General features: G+C 49.3%; 1 protein-coding gene across 2 annotated transcripts in view; it reads left to right on the forward strand.

The window, feature by feature from the left end:
• The window catches only part of IGF1R (insulin like growth factor 1 receptor), a 280,712-nt gene that overhangs the window by 239,724 nt on the left and 21,764 nt on the right, over positions 1–19,224 (forward strand). For both annotated transcript variants that reach the window (XM_010962914.3, XM_074353927.1), the window contains exons 11-18: positions 4,137–4,420; positions 5,727–5,863; positions 6,328–6,487; positions 10,363–10,465; positions 11,039–11,109; positions 14,748–14,977; positions 15,205–15,315; positions 18,476–18,635. In XM_010962914.3, the coding sequence (XP_010961216.3) occupies positions 4,137–4,420; positions 5,727–5,863; positions 6,328–6,487; positions 10,363–10,465; positions 11,039–11,109; positions 14,748–14,977; positions 15,205–15,315; positions 18,476–18,635 (1,256 nt within the window). The remainder of the gene's footprint in view (positions 1–4,136; positions 4,421–5,726; positions 5,864–6,327; positions 6,488–10,362; positions 10,466–11,038; positions 11,110–14,747; positions 14,978–15,204; positions 15,316–18,475; positions 18,636–19,224) is intronic.

A 19,224-nucleotide genomic window follows, 5' to 3' on the forward strand; every position in this document is an offset into this window, starting at 1 on the left:
CCGGGATTTAGGCCCTTCCCACTCCTCCTGCAGCCTCTCAGCCTGCCCGAGGAGGAAGAAAGCTGGCTGAGAAAATCAGAGTTGGTTCTGAAAGGGGCCCAACTTCAAAGCATAACCGAGGGCCACAGGCACCCTTGACAAGCAGGTTGGGAAGCAGAGTAGAAGACAGCCTTTAAAGTGAAGAGGCCCCTGCTCCAGCGCATCTGTCTGCTCCAGTCTTTGCTTCTGTCAAGTGGGGATGAAAGTGGAGGAAGGCCCATGTTCAGAGCAGCATTTATTCAAATAGCCAGAAGCTGGGAACAACCCCCATGTCCTCCAGCAGCTGAGTAGATGAACAAATGAGGTCTTTCCAGGCACTGGAATATTATTCAACCATGAAAAGGAATGAGATTCTGAAGCATGGGCTGCAGCATGGATGAACCTTGAGAACATGCTGAGTCAAAGCAGCCAGATATCATGTGATTCCATGGATATGAAATAGCTAGAGCAGGCAAATTCATAGCAATAGGAAGTGAATCAGCGGTTACTAGGGCTGGAGGAGGGGACATGAGTTATTCCTTAATGTGTGCAGAACTTCTGTTTCGGGAGATGTAGAATTTTGGAAATGGTGATGGTTGCACAGCACTATGGATAATCAGTGACAGTGAATTATGCACCTAAAAGGTTAAAATGAAAAAATTTTGTTAAATTTTTTTAGGGGGAACTTTATTTTACCAAACAAAAATTAGTAAAAAAAAAAAAAAATAGTAGGGGGACATTCAGCAGGGTGACCTTGTGATTGATGTCTGGGAGAGGAGATGGAAACGGAGTGGTGGCTGGTGGCTCCTTTTTCTTCCTGAAAGATTATCGAGTTTTGAAACAACCTCGTGCCTGAAACCTGGGCAGAGGAGCAGGATTTAAGACCAGCCTTGTACCTATGAGCCCGTGTCCCCGACCCCCACAGCACCCCAGCTGACAGCTCGCTGCCCACGTGTTTTCCAGGAATCACTTATCTCCCAGCCCCCGACCTGAGAGGCACCAGCAGCCCGGAGCTTCTGTTTATTCTGCAGTTGCTCTGCCCTTAAAGGCTCACTGAGGTTGTAGCAACAAATGGTTCTGAAAGAGACTTTTTTCTTTTCTGTCAAGTGACCCTTCTGATATTTGTGTAATAATCAAAGACAGACATCTTACTTTGAAAAATCATTAAAACAGGAAATGAAGACCTTTTAGAACTGGAGGCACCGTTTCCTTTGCAGAATGAAGCTCTTGTCGCTCAGCCACCTTCTGCCCTGCTCTCTCCCCTCCCGCAGTTAAAACCGTGCAACCTCCTGCCCCACCCCGCCTGACCAGTGACATCTGTTCACTGAGGGACGATAGGGCTGCGGCTCATGTATTAGTCCAGATAGTCTGTACATCACGTGTGGTTCCAAGAATCAGAAAGTTTGAGAGCTGGGAAAGAGCTCAAAGATGTTTCAAAACTAGAACCAGGTTCGGTGTCTTGTCCACCATCTGAATTCATTAATGATCCATTTGGGGCTTGGCCCTCCTTTCCCACACTCTGGGGCTCTTTCCCTTCCTGGCATCGCTTCTCATCACAGTCCACCCAACTCCGTGCCAGCAGAGACTCGGCCGGTGTTACTTCTTCTTATGGACACAGAGAAGAGGATGGGTTTCGAGTGTCCCAGGCAGGCTGGGCAGGAGCGGTTCATTTATTCTCCATCAGAGGTGGCTTGTTATGTTGCTGTCTTGTCCCAGTGACCTGCCTGAGGTTCAGGTTGTGAGTCCAAGCTGTAGAAAGGCTTTGCTAAAAACCCTGTAGCTTTCTGTTTATGGTTACAAGGCAGTTCCTTTTTCCCTCATCAGATGTGGATCACAAGATCAGGTGGCATGAGGGCAGAGCTGTGGGTGACACAGATACTATGAATGCCCCATATTCTTGTTGTTGATTCCAAAATAGGTTTCTTCTGTGCCAAGTTACCCTGCTGAATGCGTGTGTTCACCCCGCAGTCCTGACGGCCTCTCTCTGAAATCTAGTCCCCACTTCCTGGTCTCTCTTTCCATAGGACAGATGTAATACTGTAGTTTGCCCATGGTGAGGGGCCACAGTTGATAAAAAAAACTCATGTGTGTGTTTTTCAAGACTCCTGCTGAGGCATGCATCCGATGTCCACACAGTTTCCGACAGAATCCGGGTAAAAGGAGTGTTCGGGTAACAGAATGACTGAATAAATCATAAAGAAAGGTTTTCTGTTTTACAACCAGATTGTGCAAAGACAATTTTTATTTCTTTCAGTTCATTCTAAGGACAGTTTATTTGGGAGCTTAAAACCCGTCAAGTCAGATTTAGTGTGTTACGCGCTGTCCGACATGTGCCGTGTGTCTCAAAGCAGGCCAGCAGCCAGGGCCCACAGGCCGTTCTCCCGAATCCGTATCTGGTGGTGAATGCCTTTCACTGGTTGCTGCCTTTATATCTTAAGTCACGTAGTTTGCTTTAAGCGAGTGAAATGTCAACAGATGTTGAAGAGTCAAAAAGGTTTTCCGCTCGGAGTCAGTTGTCCGGTGGCTGGGAGTGGGGAAAGCTGGGGATGATGTTTGCTGCTGGTCACACTGTTGGGAGGCGAGGCTGCTTACAGAGAACAGGGAACGCGCCGTTCAGCCTGCCCCCTGCCTTCATGATGGTGTGCTGTGTGGCGTCCCTCCCCAGCCCGTGTCAAATGCTGCGTGGTCTCTGGGAGCGTGGTGTTTGTAAATAAATAGACAATCGAGTGAGCTTCATGGTGTCATCCCAGGTAAATGGGAGTGGGCCGTGGGAGGGGTTCTGACCCAGTAATATTTTGGGGTGGATTAAACCCAAACAGCTTCTTACTTGTAGACCCAAGTGGGGGTTGTGTTGATTTTGAAGAGATGTCAGGAAATTTGTTCTGGTAGGTAGGTATCAAAAAAAGGTCTTCCTAGCAACACGTGTCCTCCCCTTCCAGGAAGGCTGGCTGGTTTGTAGAGTGTGAGGATGGGGAGCTCTCAGCCTCATTTTCTAGCCTTTCCTCCCCCAGCGTCGGGAAAGCGGATGCAGTGGGGCCCTTGGCCGATTTTGTGTTGAAAGGGTCATGTTGTCACTGCACGGAGTGGGTGATGGTGTTCTCTGAGAGGAGTCTGGAGCCCTTCTCCAAGTCCCCTCCTTCCCGTCCAGGTTTTTCACTTAGAGGCAAATCGCAGGAAGCCTGCTGGGTGTCAGCTGGACCCTGGCTGACCTGAGGGGGCTGGTTCTTTGTCTGGGTCCTCATTACTCTCACGGTCTGTCTCTGTTGGGTCCTGTAAGTGCCAGGAGCCTGCTAGGTTTCTGGGGGAAGCCCATCTCTCACAGAAGCAGCCACTGGAAGAGTCACACCCCAGCTTATTGGGTGCCTCACCTGTGTCTGGGGTGCGGACGTTCTTTCCCAGGTGATTCCAGGCAGTCCCTTTTCTGTCCTGTCCTTCTAAGCCCTACTGAGACCCATGGCAGGGACACTGCCACTGTCATGGGCAGGGCCTTGGGGAGGCCACAGGTGGTCACCGCCGAGTGGGAGGCAGAGCCAGGCTGTGAAACACATAGACGCTCCCCTCTTGGGGGGGGGGGGCTGGGGGTCCGAGTAAGCTGGCTGCTGGCATCCTTCCTTTTATTCCATAGTCAGAGGGGGTCAGAAAAGCCACCACCACAGGCCTCGGAGCCCCTGTGCCCACCTCTCTGGCCTGCACCCCACACCTGACCTCTTGTTCACCCCAGTAAACCTCAGCGTGGCCAGTAGGCCAGTCATCTTTCATGCTGAACCTGTCGGTCTGTGGAGCAGACGGCACTGACATTCTGATGGAACAGCCAGGGTGCTGCTGAGCCGGGGGCTGGGGCGTTAGTTTGCCTCTGGGAACCATCGAGGAACCACTCTGCAAGCCGGGAGGCAGTTTGCGTGGCGAGTCTGAGGTTTGCAGCGCAGAGAAAGCAAAGTAAAAAACGAGGAAGGAAATCCCTGTATTATTTGTTGGTTCTCATCCAAGGCGCCTGAATAGCTCCTTTTATTCCAAGGTTAAGATTTTTCTTTTCTTTCTCTTACTCTAACCCAAGTCATGGAAGAGACAAAAGAGGGGGAGGCCCTCACTTATAAGCCAAGTTTCTCTCTTCCTTGCAGACCCGAAAGGAAGCGGAGAGAGGTCATGCAGGTCGCCAACACCACCATGTCCAGCCGAAGCAGGAACACTACGGTGGTGGACACCTACAACATCACAGACCCAGAAGAGCTCGAGACAGAGTACCCTTTCTTTGAAAGCAGAGTGGACAACAAGGAGAGAACCGTAATCTCTAACCTCCGGCCTTTTACTTTGTACCGCATCGACATCCACAGCTGTAACCACGAGGCTGAGAAGCTGGGCTGCAGTGCCTCCAACTTTGTCTTTGCGAGAACCATGCCTGCAGGTATGGTGTGATCCAGTTCGCCCCATTCCTGACTCCCTCACAGCTGAGGGGAGAAGGTCGTGAATTACAGACACAGAGGCTGACACCTTACTCTCAGTTGTGCTTATTAAAGAACAGGTGGTCATTTGCAGGCAGCTTGGTGGTCCAGCAGCCCAAGGGATAGAGTTCTTTCAAAGTGACACCATTCCTCCCTCTCACTCCCTCCACACAGAGTACTTAAGAGCAGGGAGCTTGATTCAGGGTCAACTCTTTTCCTTCTAGTTGGTTCACTCTATACGTTCCCACAACCCTTTTACCCTCATTTGTGCGCAGGGGAATTGCCGGGTCTCTCTTGAGTTCTCAGAGATTCAGCGAAGTCCCCAGTTAGCTGTCTCGATTAGAGTGACCGGAGCAATCCTCCAGGTCATCTCCTGGAGCAGCCTTTGGTCCTCCTCGTTTGGTCTTCACCTTCACCTTGTAAGTTAGAAGCTGCCTGTGGCTCAGACAGCCACTCGTCCACCTTTAAGTATGGGCGAACTGCCCCGTTTGCTTCCCTGTGGAGTTGGCAGGTATGCAGAGCACAGAGTGACTGCAGCCTGGGAGTGGGGCCTCCTGGGCACGGTTCTGGCACCTGCATTCAGCTGCCAGCCTCCCCGGCCTCTGTCTCCTCCCCTCCTGGGAGAGACACGGCCCAGCTGATTTCTCAGAGCCTTTCCCAGCTGGAACTTGCAGTGACTTTTGCTCACCACTTGGCGCACTGGTTGAAGAAGCAAGGGAGCAGGCACCCCAGCCTCACTGGCAGCTGGAGGAGTGGCTGATGGACCAGCTTCCCAGCAGCTTCCTACGGGCGGGCTCGTGGACGGTCCTTCGTGCCTGTGCAGAAATCACATCTGCCTGTGCAGATGTAGAGTGCGAAGTGTCTGGCTTGGAGGCTGGAGGTGGCTGCTCCTGCTTGCTCAGTACCTTTTCGATGCTGCTTGGGTTTGACAGCATCACGTAGAAGCCGAGTACCAGAAATAAGTGACTCACGTTGCCAAGATTTTCCTCCTATGCTTGAAAGTAGGCTTTTCCGTTGGGGGAACGGGAGGTTGGGAGAGACTGGTGGCAGGGGGAGATTGACAGGTCACTAGATTGACAGGTCACTAGATGGCTCCAATTCCAAAACCCCTGCCGTGGGCACGCGGCCAGTCAGGCGGCACGGACGCGGCCGCTGTCCGCAGTCCTGCGTGCCTGGGTGCAGAGGGTATCCTTAGGTTAGCCCCGTGTTTTTCTGTCCCTCCCTGGGGACCAGAATCCAGCTTTATCAGTTGTTTCAATTGTTGCACAGAAGGAGCAGATGACATTCCTGGACCGGTGACCTGGGAGCCAAGGCCTGAGAACTCCATCTTTTTAAAGTGGCCAGAACCTGAGAATCCCAATGGATTGATTCTAATGTATGAAATAAAATACGGATCACTCGTCGAGGTAAGACAGGGGCAGTGGCCTGTGTCCGGGTGTGTTTCCATACAGGTGATGGCAGATGTTATACTGTGACACGGGGCACCTCCTGGTTAGCTTAAGACTTTAAACAATAAAATAAGGAGGTAAGTCAGTGAGGCTTTAGATCTTTCTACCTGTTCCACGCTCCTTGAGGAATTCTCAGAGGGTGCAAGGAGCTGGCTTATTCTCGCCCTCAAGACACTTTTGTTGCAGAAAATGATTTTTCAACCTAGACTAGATTCGGCTTAATAACTTAATCTTTATGGAACTCTTTTTGGTTAAAAAGATTAGGTTTGGTTAACTTGGGCGTGCTTAGAGTTATTAGAAGATTGCCACAGTGTAAAACTTGGTTTTTCCCCTTTTACTGCAAATCCGGGTCACTGTTAGGTGGGAAGTTGCCCATTCCTCACATGTTTGTGGGAAATGGACATGTGTTTTATTTTCCCCAGGATCAGCGGGAGTGTGTGTCTAGACAGGACTACAGGAAGTATGGAGGGGCCAAGCTGAACCGGCTCAACCCAGGGAACTACACGGCCCGGATCCAGGCCACCTCTCTCTCTGGGAATGGGTCGTGGACGGATCCTGTGTTCTTCTACGTCCAGGCCAAAAGTAAGGCTTGTGGAGGGAGTAGCTAGAAAATCTGAAAGCAGGTGGGGCCGGACTGGGGAGGCCTGGGATGTTGTGGCTCTCTGATTTTCTGATTTCTGTGGGACAGCTTTCAGAAGCCAACACCTCATCTGAGAGCCCAGGCTGGGGACCTGTGGCGCTTGGAGTCCCCACTCTATCCGATGGGCTGGGAGAGGGTCTGAGCCCCTCTTTTGACGGAGTCAGCAAGGGGCCTTTGCTCTCAACTTGGTTTATGTCCAAAGCATTTTACAAAGCACTGTATTGAACATTCTGCCTCCTGCCTCGTCAGGGATGCTGGTTGGGGCTCAGACTCAGGGCTTAGAATCCCAAGGGGTGGTGGAGACCTGGGAGCCATCTGGTCCAGCCTGCTCTGGGCCAAGAGTCACCGTGACAGCACCCTAGGCTGAGGCATGGCCCCCTTCACTGCTCGTTGGTAAAATACAGATGCACTTTTAAAGCAGCATCACACATTGAAAGCACACAGTGCTCACCACTTGGCACAGAGACTGGGCCATGTTGTGAGTTTATGCTCAAACCATTGCCAAGACAGAAGTCTTAGAAGGCCATTCTATGTGAGGATTTTATTTTATTTTTTAATATTTTAAAAAAATGTTATTTCTTTATTAATTTTTAATGGAGGTACTGGGGATTGAACCCAGGACCTCATGCATGCTAGGCACACACTCTACCACTGCACTATACCCACCCCCTCCATGTGAGGATTTTTAGATTTTAAAACTAAAATTTGTAAAATGTATAAGCACAAGGGCATTATACTTGCTTGACTAAGATTTGATAACATAAACTTCTCTTATTATTTCCATACTAATTTTCTACTATTTCTTATTAGAAACCAAATTTTTTTAGATTATTTCATATTCAGATCAAATTGTGCATAACACTATTCCTTACTGCTTCCTCAAGAAAAAGCAGCCCCACCTTGCTTAGTGTTTGCTACTTTGAGGTCGAGTGGGCAGTCTCCACTGCCCTGGTCCCTCCTGGTATCCACACCTGTGCTGTCCTGATCTGGAGTCTGAGTTTAAATTCACGATTCAACTGATCCGGCAGTCCACCTGGCTAGCACCTAATAGTCAAAGACATGCGTGATATTTGTCAGGGGAGGGTACAGCTCAGTGGTAGAGAGCATTCTTAGCATACATGAGGTCCTGGGTTCAACCTCCAGTACCTCCATTAAAAAAAAAAAATTAAAAAAAAAAAAGACATGCATGGTATTTGGAAAGCCTCATAGTGACAGATACCAAAAGAAGGATGGGGGAAATAGAACTGCAGACCGTGAGGCAGCATTTTATGAGGCTGGCAGTGTGTTAGGGGTAGACAGATGCCTAGGGAAATAATTCCATCAACTAAAATCGTCTGAATTCTCCATGTGGTCCACTTAGCCTACTCTTCCCGGTTAGCTGGTGCCCCCACTCCAGCGCTAGAACTCTCACCGTCTTCCCAGCGCCCTCTGCAGTGAGGTGGCTTCCCTTCTCTCTCGCCTCCCCTTTCATCCCCTCCCCTCTCCTCTCCACACCCATCCCTTAGAAGTAGAGCCTAGGTTTAGGGGTCTGGGTCGTGCTGTGTTCTTTGAAACAGCAGTGCTGGCTTCTGGGGTTCAGTGACTTCGGCTTATCTTTAGAGATGACTAGTTCCTCTCTGCGGTTGTCCCCCCACTTTTAACCCTGTGAGTGCTCGGATGCCAATGGGAAACCCGAGAGCCCCTCTGATGGAATCTTTCCAGCAGAAGTTGGCAGAGACCGCAGGGAAATTAAATCCGCGTGCCTGCTTGACTGTCGGGAAGTTTTTCCTTGTGTCAGACAAGACTCTCCCGCCGCGGTTGAGTCTCATTTCCTCCTGTTTAATCCTCGGAGGAGATGGAAGCTTTGGAAGCTTTCTGGCAACTGCTCTCCTTTTAGGAACGCTTCGTGTGCTTGAAGACTATTAAATTACCCCTCAGGCTTTTCTCCTCCAGACTAAGTAATCTCAGGTCTGGGGCCTTTTCTTGTAGCCCAGCTCGTCCACTGATTTTCTGGCCGTTTAATCATTTTGTTCTTCTCTGAACATGTTTCAGTTTCTCCATGTCCCCGCTGAAATGTGAAACTCAAAAAGAACACGGAACAACCTGACCCGTAGCATGAGTGATACAGATATAAGAAATAGTCCTCAGGAGGCAAAACAGAAAACTCCACCGGCTTCCCAAAGGCAGTGTTAACCTTGAAAGTGTTTTCAAGAACTAGGAAATGCAGGCACCTGCAGCCGTTTTTAGAGCTATTTGATAAAAGTATCTTTAACTAAAACAATTAAAATAGCTTCAATCTTCCTTAAAGAGTAATAATAATAGCAGTCTTTAGTGGCAAAATAATCACTGATGGGTGACGTACAGTAGCTGTAACTTGGTCCCCAGTGAGTTCCAAGCTCATTTCCACGTAGACAACTCTACCTGAGTGTCCCACGGGCACTTGAGACTCCTCGTGCGCAAAACCAAAATCTCAGGTGCTACCTGCAGAATCTCTCGCCATCCTCTGTTCCTAAGCTCAGTCAGTGGCCCCATAATCCACATACCACGGAAGCCAGGAACCTCACAGCCAGCCTTCACCTTTCCTTCTCTCCTGCCACCCATTTCTCATTCAGACCTACGTCTCATTGATTCTGCCTCTGAAATATCTCTGGAATCCAGCCTCTGTTGCCACCATCACCACCTCAGCTCTGAGTCTCCGGGTGCTTGCTTCGTGGAGAAAATACGAGCTGGGGGTGCAGGCATTCTGGGTCCAATCCCAAGGCCATGGCTAACCAGCTGCCTGTGTGACCCTGGGGAGGGCAGTGCGCCTCTGTGGGTCTTTCTCATGTATAGGAAAGGAGCAGTGATTTCTGGTGAGGTCTGAGCTGGGTAACGCAGAACATGCCCAGAGCCCCTCCCCCTCGACTCTCTCCCACCGCCCCAGGCCGGGCAGCATCTCCTCCCCGCTGCCAGCCCCTCCTCCGGCACAGCCATCTCTCCCTGCACAAATCTGACCAGGTCATGGCAGGGCTGGAGAGCTCTCACCGGTTCCTCTCAATCTGCAGAATGAAGTTCCGATTGCTTAGCTGGGACAAAGCCCCTTGGGAGCTGGCCCTGATTTCTCTCCAGGATCATTTCTGACCATTCCTCTGTGCTTAGAAAACTTCCCCTGACTCCCCTCTCTCCGCTGCCTGCCTCTCTGCATCCCTGCAGTCCATGCAGTCCCCTTCTCTAGTTGTTTTGCTACCTGCGGGCGTGTTGATTTCCAGCATCCGGCAGAATTTTCAAGTGTGTGGATCAGTGTCCAGCCTGATGGAAGTGCTGGGGACGGTGATGAGCAGGTGCTGCAGGGAGCTCTGCACTCCCAGACTTGTGACTACAGACTCAGGTTTGGGGAGAATTCAGAGCAACTTTGGCAAGGGGTGCCATCCAGTTATTTTTTGTTTTATTTTAAATTGTTCTTAGAACTGTCTTAGGACAGATAAAGGTCAATAGAGCTGAGGACTAGATGTATAATGTATCTCCATTTTATTTTAGCAAACGTTTGCAATTCCGCTAACAGTCATCAGACTGCGTACAAAGATTATTTTACTGGAGCCCATCACTTTGAACTACTATTTCAGAATACACTGTACTTTGAAAATAAAAATGACTCTCCTCCTTGGCCTGCACGTATTTAGTTTTTTCTCAAATAACTCAGGGTTTTTTTTTTTTTTATTGTTTATCTTCAGAATTCCTAGTGCGTGGTAGGGCAATAAAGGAATTCTCAGGGATTTTTCATTCCACTAAATATTAAAAAAACGAATTGAGCAGCTTGTTCACCTGGTGATATTTTCTCATTTCCTCCTTGGTTCTGCAGCGACGTATGAAAATTTCATCCATCTGATCATCGCCCTGCCTGTTGCCGTGCTGTTGATTGTGGGCGGGTTGGTTATAATGTTGTACGTCTTCCACAGGAAAAGGTGAGTGACTTGGCGAAAAGTTCAGGTCCTTTTAGCCACATCTGACCGGTTTGATGATTTGCACCTGAGTAAACGTCAACTTTCTGAGGATTTTGAGGAAATAGTTTATGGGTCAGAAAGCCTGATTTTCCAATCAGATGTTCTCAGAAGAAGAGAACCTCTTCTAACCATCCAACAACAGAAGGAGGCTTCTCCTTTGGAGCACAGATCGTCCCCACCTGGGCTGTCCCATCACAGGTGCTGCTGCCTATGCAGAGCTGTTCTAAACGTGATGTTTTAACCCCGCCCATCACAGAGGCCTTTCAGTTTCCAGTGAAGGAAAGAAACAAACGTTTGTTAAAAATCTCTAATCCAAGGCCACTGAAGAAGCCAGAAGGCACATTGTCAAGTGTCCACTGGCCCACCTCGACTCAAATCGAGAGTGTGGAGAGAGCTGTCATGACAGTTCCATGCCCCCCACCCCATCCTTAGTGAAAGGGACCAAGTAGAGCCGAGGTAACCCAACGGAAGTGTGCACAGAAAGGTGTGGGGGTGTGTGTTGGGTTTTAACCTAAATTTTATCCTCTTGGACAGAAATAACAGCAGGCTGGGGAACGGAGTGCTGTATGCTTCGGTGAACCCGGAGTACTTCAGTGCAGCCGATGGTAAGCTTCTCAACGACACTCACTGCCCAGGGGTCCCACGTCAGAAGCTCTTGGGAGTGTTAATAACTTAGGGGAAGAGGTTTGCATCATTTTGAGGTACCTTTGGCCCCAGATCCATCTTCATTGACACTTCTTTTTCTTTAAAGTTTTGAGCAGTTCACTGAATATGTCAAAAATCCTGGGACCGTCTAGGGTGCCCCAAGGGAAATCGGGCTTCAGAGATGAGTGTGGCCAGCACAGTAATCAATTTATTTAATTGCTTGAAGTTTTCTGCTAGAATGAAAAAAAGCTGTGTCATTGCCCACATCGATGCTGCAGCTCACAAAACTCCTTTTAAACCGGTTTCATCTTGAGTTTCGTACTGTCATCATCGTCTCTGATCACTGCGGCTCCTCTGCTCTTTGTGTCTTGGAGTTCTTCGCTCCTGCCCTCCTGACTGGGGTCGTACGACTCATACCCTCCTGGCCCTTTCGCGTTCCCTTTAGTAGCAGCTCATGAGGGCCATTTAGTTCAGCGGCTGAGGAGGTCTGACTTGGAAGTTAGGTTGTGCTCTTTTTTCCCTTTTTGCTGTCTTGTCTGCCTAGTGTGCCCAAATCCAAGCTTTTCAAAGGAAGTCAGGGTGGGGCCTTGGTCCTCGGGTGCCACTAACGGGCACTTCGCTGGGGGCTTTCGCAGACACTGTCCCATTTGATCCCTGTAAGATGGATGTCCTGATGCTCATCCATCCAGTGGGGTAACGATCAGAGGTCACAGAACTAGGCTGTGGAGAGTCCGGATCACACGGCCCCTGGCATCCTGTCCACATGTGACACAGTCACCGTGGAGGACTGTGAGGTCCTCGGGGTGGGCAGGCAAGCTGGCCTGCGGGAGGAGCTGGGTCAAGTTTGACAGCTAAGTGAGTAAGTGCATGAAATCGGGTGGACGTGCTTAGAAAACACGTTTGCCTCATTCATGCTGGGGGAGTGGAAGTGAGTGTGCAGGAGACGTGAACTAGTCGTGATTACTCCACCTGCTCATCCTGATCAAATGAGAAAACGTAGCGAAACACTGACAGTCTGAAAGCACTGCATAAGGGTGTAAAACTTTGTTACTATGATTTCTTTAATAATTTCTAATTCAAATTGTGTTTACAATAAAGCCAATCAAAAAGCAGGCTCTTCTGAACAGGAATCAAGTGCAGAATAATAAGGACATCATTCCTCTTTATATAAAGGTCTCACCAAGTTGTACTTTTAAAAGACATACATACGTATACCCACACCTCTGTACCTGTGTGTGTGTGTGTGTGTGTGTGTGTGTGTGTGTAAGGCATAGATATACACCAAACTTAAAAGAGCAGTTACTTGTGGAGATCTTTTTCTTTAAAAAAAAAAATAACAAGAAGATTTGTATACATTGTTTGCATAAATAATAGGTTGTTTTTTTTTTAAATCAAGTAGGATGAGGGCTCATCACACAGTTAATGGAATTTCTAGGAGAAATACAAGGCTGCTCCCTGCTCTGTCGGTGTGGGCCACCCCCACTGCAGGGAGTCTGCTCGATTTTGAAAGAAAGCTCAGGAGTTTGGCATTTGTAGCTTTGACAAAATATCCAGGAAGTTTAGACAGAGAATTAATATAATAGTAACAGACTGATGGCGATTTGAATTCAAATTTTGTGTCTTTCCAGAGTGCTTTCATAATATGTCTTGATTCCTTAAAAACAAAACAAACAGAAACTTATTGTCACCCATGCCAACAGGTAGGAACACTGTCACCTTATTTGAACTTAATTTATTTGGCCTTCTGACAAGCATCTTATAGCTAGTTTCCTCAAGGGGCGACAAAATGACATGGCAGTTCAAAAGTGCTGTAAAAACTTCACTCTCCAAAAGCTAATCTGCATGTCACCGTTCTCCAGAGTACACTGAAAATCCCCACCAGGGAAATGCTGATAACACTGTGCATGTGAACCTCTGCTGGCTGAAGTCAGAGCTGCTGGGTTGAACTGAGAGAAAGGGATTCCAAGGACTGACTTCAGCCACCTCCCAAGGAGTGAATGTGACTGGTTGTAACCCCATGTTTCATGGGGTGCTGCAGAGTTAATTCTGATTAAAAGCAAGCCTGCGTTTTCAGAGATAAATGGATGTAGACAGTGTCTCTTAATACTTTCTGAGGGGTACTGAGAAGAGTCTTACCTGCCGGATTGTCTGGCAACCTCACTCTCCTAAGCAAGCATCAGCTTCCTCTTCAGGGCTATAAACCAGCTAAGCCACTGGAGGGTGGAATTCCATTTATGAAATTCCTGAACACATACGTACTGTAAAATACAAAAATGTATATGAAAGGAAATTCTAGGTGGATTAATACGTCCATATTGAACACTCCTTAGAAGTATAAATTGGTGGGGTCTCCTGGGCCTAATTTATAGACATCTTTCCTTTAAGACACCACTTAAAGGTAAATACCTGGGACTTAGGGATGTCGGAAGACAGTTGTCAGTCCACTGCCTCTCACATCCAGCCGCAGGCCCCAGGGTAGCATCTGAAAGCGTGAAGGCAAACACAGATGTTATCCCAGGTTCCCAGTCCTTCTGCATTTCTGAGCCAGGACCACCTCTCTCCTCCCACTGGAGCCTGCTAGGGGTTCATCTCTCAGGCAAGGGCATAAGCAAACATCCTTAGAAGAATATGATTATAATGGAAATTTCTTATGGAGCTGCGGATCAGGTTGATTTTATTTTACTTCTCGGCCTGCCCAGCAGAGCTGTAGCACGGGTCCTCTGTTCTGTTCCTCCCTTTTTTCTTTCCCTCTTTCTTTCTCCTTCCTTCCTGCCTAGAATTATTTATTTATTTATTTTCTTAAACCACATTGAATCTAACCAGAAGCATAGGCTGGAGAGGAAATCCTGTTCAGGCTTAGGCATTACCAAGCCCCACCTGCCAGCCCCTCACCCAGTGGTGAGAGGTCCTTGAGTTCAAGAGCCCAGGCCAAAGCCCTGGGGAAACCCCTCTGCCCATCAGCTGTCCTCTGTGCTGGTCACCACTGGGTGCCCTTCAGTGCCAGAGCTCAGCTGCTTCTGTACCTCATTCAATGCCCCAGGGTCTCTGGCAAGGCCGGAGGCCTGTCTGGGTTGGAGCAGTGCTACAATGGAGATAGAATGCCAGTCCCACACGAAACCTTACATTTTTCTAGTAGCCACGTATAACGTAGGAAAAAATAAACACATGAGATAAACATTGATAATGTTTTTTATTTACCTCAACGTATCCAACATATTACCAGTTTTAATGTGCAATCAATATGAAAATTACTGAAACATTTAGTTTATTTTTTTATACTAAGTCTTTGAAATCCAGCATCAATTTTATTCTTATAGCAACATCTCAGACTGGACGACTTTCTGGTTCTCTTATGCTGTTGGTATCTCTGAATTATCTAGGAATCCTTGAAGACTTGAAATTCTAGTATTTGTCCAGTAGCCTTGCTGAACTCCGCAACTTGTGGGAGACTCCAGAATAAGCCATATCACTGTCTCCCGGTGTTCTCTCTGTGGGCTCTAGGAGGTGGCACCCGGTGTTCTTTGGCCCAGAGCGTACCCAGAGCGCGTTCTGCCCACACCCACACCTGTTTCAGTTCTGGCCTCTTCCCCCTCCCCAGTGTACGTGCCTGACGAGTGGGAGGTCGCCCGGGAGAAGATCACCATGAGCCGAGAGCTGGGGCAGGGCTCCTTCGGCATGGTTTACGAAGGCGTTGCCAAGGGTGTGGTCAAAGATGAGCCTGAGACCAGGGTGGCCATTAAGACGGTGAACGAGGCCGCGAGCATGCGCGAGAGGATTGAGTTTCTCAATGAGGCCTCAGTGATGAAGGAGTTCAACTGTCACCACGTGGTAAGAGAAGCCCCTGCATGTCGCGGGGCACACTTGTGGGTCTGCTGTCCCACTGTGGGGTCCCCCATCTCCACCCACGGAGGTTCTGGGTGTGAGGCAGGCACAGCCCGTGAGCCCCAGTGGCCCCTCATCTGGGCTCTGCTCCAGGCCAGATGGTCCCAGCTGCAGGGGAGCAGCGGTCCTGGGCAGCCCCCACCCTCTGAGCCGTCTCTCTGTCCTCCTCACAGGTGCGCCTGCTGGGCGTGGTGTCGCAGGGCCAGCCGACGCTGGTCATCATGGAGCTCATGACCCGGGGGGACCTCAAAAGTTATCTCCGGTCTCTGAGGCCAGAAATGGAGGTCAGTTTTTATTTTCACCGACTTCCCATGTGATCTGTTCCTTTTCCTTTAGAACCTTCTCCCAGAAGATATTGTGTCTAAATCCATTTGCTTTCCTTGCCATGTGCTTGGTTCTGGGTCCTTTATATGAAGGAGTTCCCTGCCTGGAGAGGCCGATCTTCTGTGAGAGGCACTGGTCCTCAGATACTCTTTTACCCAAACCCCTCTGTGCCTTTCCCTCCACCTCCAGTCCCTTCCACTGTCCCCCCCTAATTTCCACCGCAGATCCGTGTCCACTGCTCCCTCCCTGAAGCCCTTCCTGCCCGCCCCCCACCCCACACCACCCCCTCCCATTGGCCTTTGAGACGAGGACGCTACATTTCTCAAGCCCTGTGTCCACAGTTCAGGCTTCATCCTGACTCAGTGTCTTGCTCGAGCTTCTGACTGATCATCGCCTCAGCTGTGCGATCTCTGCTTAGTCTCATAAAAAAAAATCAGTCTGGATTATAAGCTTTGTCCCTGTGGTGTCTCCCCTCCCACAGCATGAACCCACAAGCCAGCTCTTTAACGTTTGAAGGCATGACTTTTAAGAGAGTAGTTCTAAGAGTCAACTGGTAGATAAATACTTAGAAATAACACCAGCAACATCTGCCTCTCAACTTGGCTGCCTCAGTGGGAGTCACTTCCTCATGGGGACCCTGACTTTGCTGCCTGTTGAGGAAGCTTTGAGGCTGCTCGTGTGCCCCAGAATCCTCCCCTTTCTCTGACCTTTTTCAGTGTCTGTCACCCTTTCTCCGTTTGAGCTTTATCTTCTGTTTTCTTCTTTTAATTTGCAACTTAACCGTCTCCCAGGTAGTCGTTCCTTAATTTTTGTTCCGAGCACCTGTTCACATGTGGCTTCCTTTACTCACAGCAGGTCATGTTTGTGGTTCTGTGAGGGCTGCGAGGCCACGTGTGGACTTTTCAACATGCCCACCCTCTGCTCTGCCCGGCCCAGGTCCCCAGCCCCCACCTCCCCGGATCTCAGTGCCTTTTCCCAGCTCACTCTCTAAGACACAGGCCAGCATGAAGGAGAAAGGCCTCATCAGATGGGTGACTGGAGATGTGTCAGGATATTTCTTACCGGAATCGTTCAGGGCACCTCTGAAGAGTCTGAAGCACTCACTTCCTTCAGCCCCAGTTCTAGGCCCAGAGTAAAAGTGTGCGGCGTGCCGTCTCAGCCTGGCTCGGCCACTGGCTGGCTGCACCCCGGCGGCTGCTTCAGGCTGTGGGCCTCAGTTTCCTTAGGTGTAAAATGAGACGGTTGGGCAAGATAATTACAAAAGTCCTTTTCAGATCAAAAATTCCCTTTTAGATTTGTCAAATTTAAACATGTTCTTTCAGACTCCTGTTGAATATAAAACATGTACGCTTGGCTTGCGGTTTCGTTAGATTCTATTCGGTGTCTTCCCCCAGGTTAAGGTTTGCTCGTTTACGTCACTAAATGTGGATGCTTGCGTGTTCACGTGAGTAGCTTTAAGCAAATTAAAGATTTCTGCCCTCTAAAGTCTCTGAAAGAATGGCAGTGTTAGCATCTCTCCAGTACTTCAGATCAGCTTCCTTTTTTTGGATTCTGTTTTTCATGTTAGTTACGAGTGGCCACTTCTAGCAAGCACCTAACTTAATGCTCCACAGCACTAGTAAGTATTACGAGCAAAAACTTAACATTTTACCTGCCAATATGTAGTGTACCGTGCGTACCGAAAGCCTCGAAAACATTGAAAGGAAATGTTAGGTCCTGAGGGAAAAAAGCTCGTCTAAACCAGGCCCCCATGTAAAAGAAAGGGGTGGTTTCTGCTTTCCCTTCGGGCTCTCACGTCACTTCTGCACACATCTCGGCGATAAGTATTTTAAGTCACCACAGTCTTGATAGTCTCTTCAAAATTCTAATACACATCAAGGGTGGGGATCCAGCCCACAGGTACTCTGCTTCTAGAAGCCAGCTTTTGGCAGAAACTAGCACCTCACTGGGCAAAGCCAACGTCCCCTGGGCCTGTACCCTGGCCAGACACCAGCGGGTACTTTCCATGCAAGGTCTCAGGTCATCCTTCCAGCAGTGACCCCACCTTGACCCCCTGGGAAAGAGCCCTGTAGGGAGGGGCCCAGATAGCCTGGTCCCACAGCCCGGACACGCTCTTCTCTCGGCCCAGGGTCTGAGCTGGGAAGGGGTTGCGTGGGACCTGTCAGGGCAAGATGCTCGGCCATGTTGTAGCAGGGGCTCTGTCGTCAGGCAACCAAGGTCAAGTCTGTCACTCGTACCAGCAGGAGGTGGCTAGGACCTAAAGTGTGGGGTGCTGACTGGCTTCTGCACTTTTTTTTTTTTTTTTAGGATGTAGAGACCTGAGCACATGTTCTTGATAGAACTTTCTCAAAATGGATTTATTATTATATGAGGGTATTTCTCTTCAATTCCAAAGCCAGCACGTTGCCTTCCCCTGCAAAGCGGACATGTTTATCCGTGGTACCTGTCTCTGTTGGGCGTGGGCCCCCCAGAATCAGCCCAGCTGGCCTTAAATGAACTGTCAAGGGCTTGCTTTCCTCAGCGCCTGCAGAAAATAGTCCTCCAGGAAAGGCCTCTCTGTAAGGTGAAAAACTTAGTCTTGGTGTTTTTTGTGCTTTAGAAGAAACTTGAAGAGAAAAAAGAAAAAGATACTTAAAATTCGTAATTTATAACAGTGCTTATGTGGGAAATAACACCTGTGTCCGTTCAAGAAAGCTGTTTGCTTCTTTCCACACGGCCTTTGTAACATCCTCTCCCTCCTTTTCCCTCCCTGCACGTATGTTATTGTAGAAATAAGAGGAACACATAGGCTAATGGGAATTTGAGTGTCCAGTATTAGTATTCTTCATATAAAAAGTTGCTTGTTTCACTTGAAATGGTGTTGGCCCCACCCAAAACAGAGGGTGCTGGGCCCGGCCGGTGCTAACGGAGCTTCTGTATGCAGCTGGGCAGACTCGACCACAGAACAGGGTACCACGGCCCTGCAGTAACACGGCCCTTCCCAGCCAGTCCTGGTCTAGTAGCAGATGACCTGCTGCGCTCCACTGAACAGAGATGGCTTTGTGAACTCTGAAAGAGCGTGGGGTGGGAAAAGTTCCTAAATTCTCACATGGATTTTTTTTTTTTTTTAATCTCCTACAGAATAACCCAGTCCTAGCACCTCCAAGCCTAAGCAAAATGATCCAGATGGCTGGAGAGATTGCAGACGGCATGGCATACCTCAACGCCAATAAGTTTGTCCACAGAGACCTCGCTGCCCGGAACTGCATGGTGGCCGAAGATTTCACAGTCAAAATCGGAGGTGTGTCCTTAGCTTTCCAGAGCTGAACAAGAAGTAAATTCGCACATGTGTTAGGGACCAAGGGGGCACTCGCCTGTCCGAGGGAAGGGTTTTGCAGCGCATCCCGTGAATGCAGAGTCTTGCTCTTGGGAATGATGTGCTTGTGTCCAGTTGATGGTCGGTTGCAGATCCGACCAGGCTGGCTCAGAGCCTGATCGCACATGTGCTCAGTGGGCAGGGGTGAGCGGAGGCCAGGGGCGTGAGGTTGCCTGGCATTTGAGGTATTTCTTGGCGGAAGAATTCTAAGCATTGGTTAGAAAAGTAATTGAGACGATGTCCTCAGATGATTTTGACTTGGGCCTAAAAGTCGCCACCCAAACTTCCAATATGTCCTCCAGTTTTCCAGCCGACAAGGAGTGTTGTCACGACCTCCCCCCTCTACCCCCCAACCGGGGCTCCATGGAGTTTCCTAGGAGGTGAGGCCCCCTGCGGTGAAGCCCATGCCCAGAGCAGGAGCACTGACAGGGAGGTGGCAAGCCCTCAGGTGAGGGAAGGCCGCTGCCTTCTGGGGCTCACACCCAGGCTGCTCAGCCGCTAATTCCCCGACCTC

The sequence above is a fragment of the Camelus bactrianus genome, chromosome 27 (genome assembly GCF_048773025.1).
Source record: "Camelus bactrianus isolate YW-2024 breed Bactrian camel chromosome 27, ASM4877302v1, whole genome shotgun sequence".
In the NCBI taxonomy this organism is placed as follows: Eukaryota; Metazoa; Chordata; class Mammalia; order Artiodactyla; family Camelidae; genus Camelus; species Camelus bactrianus.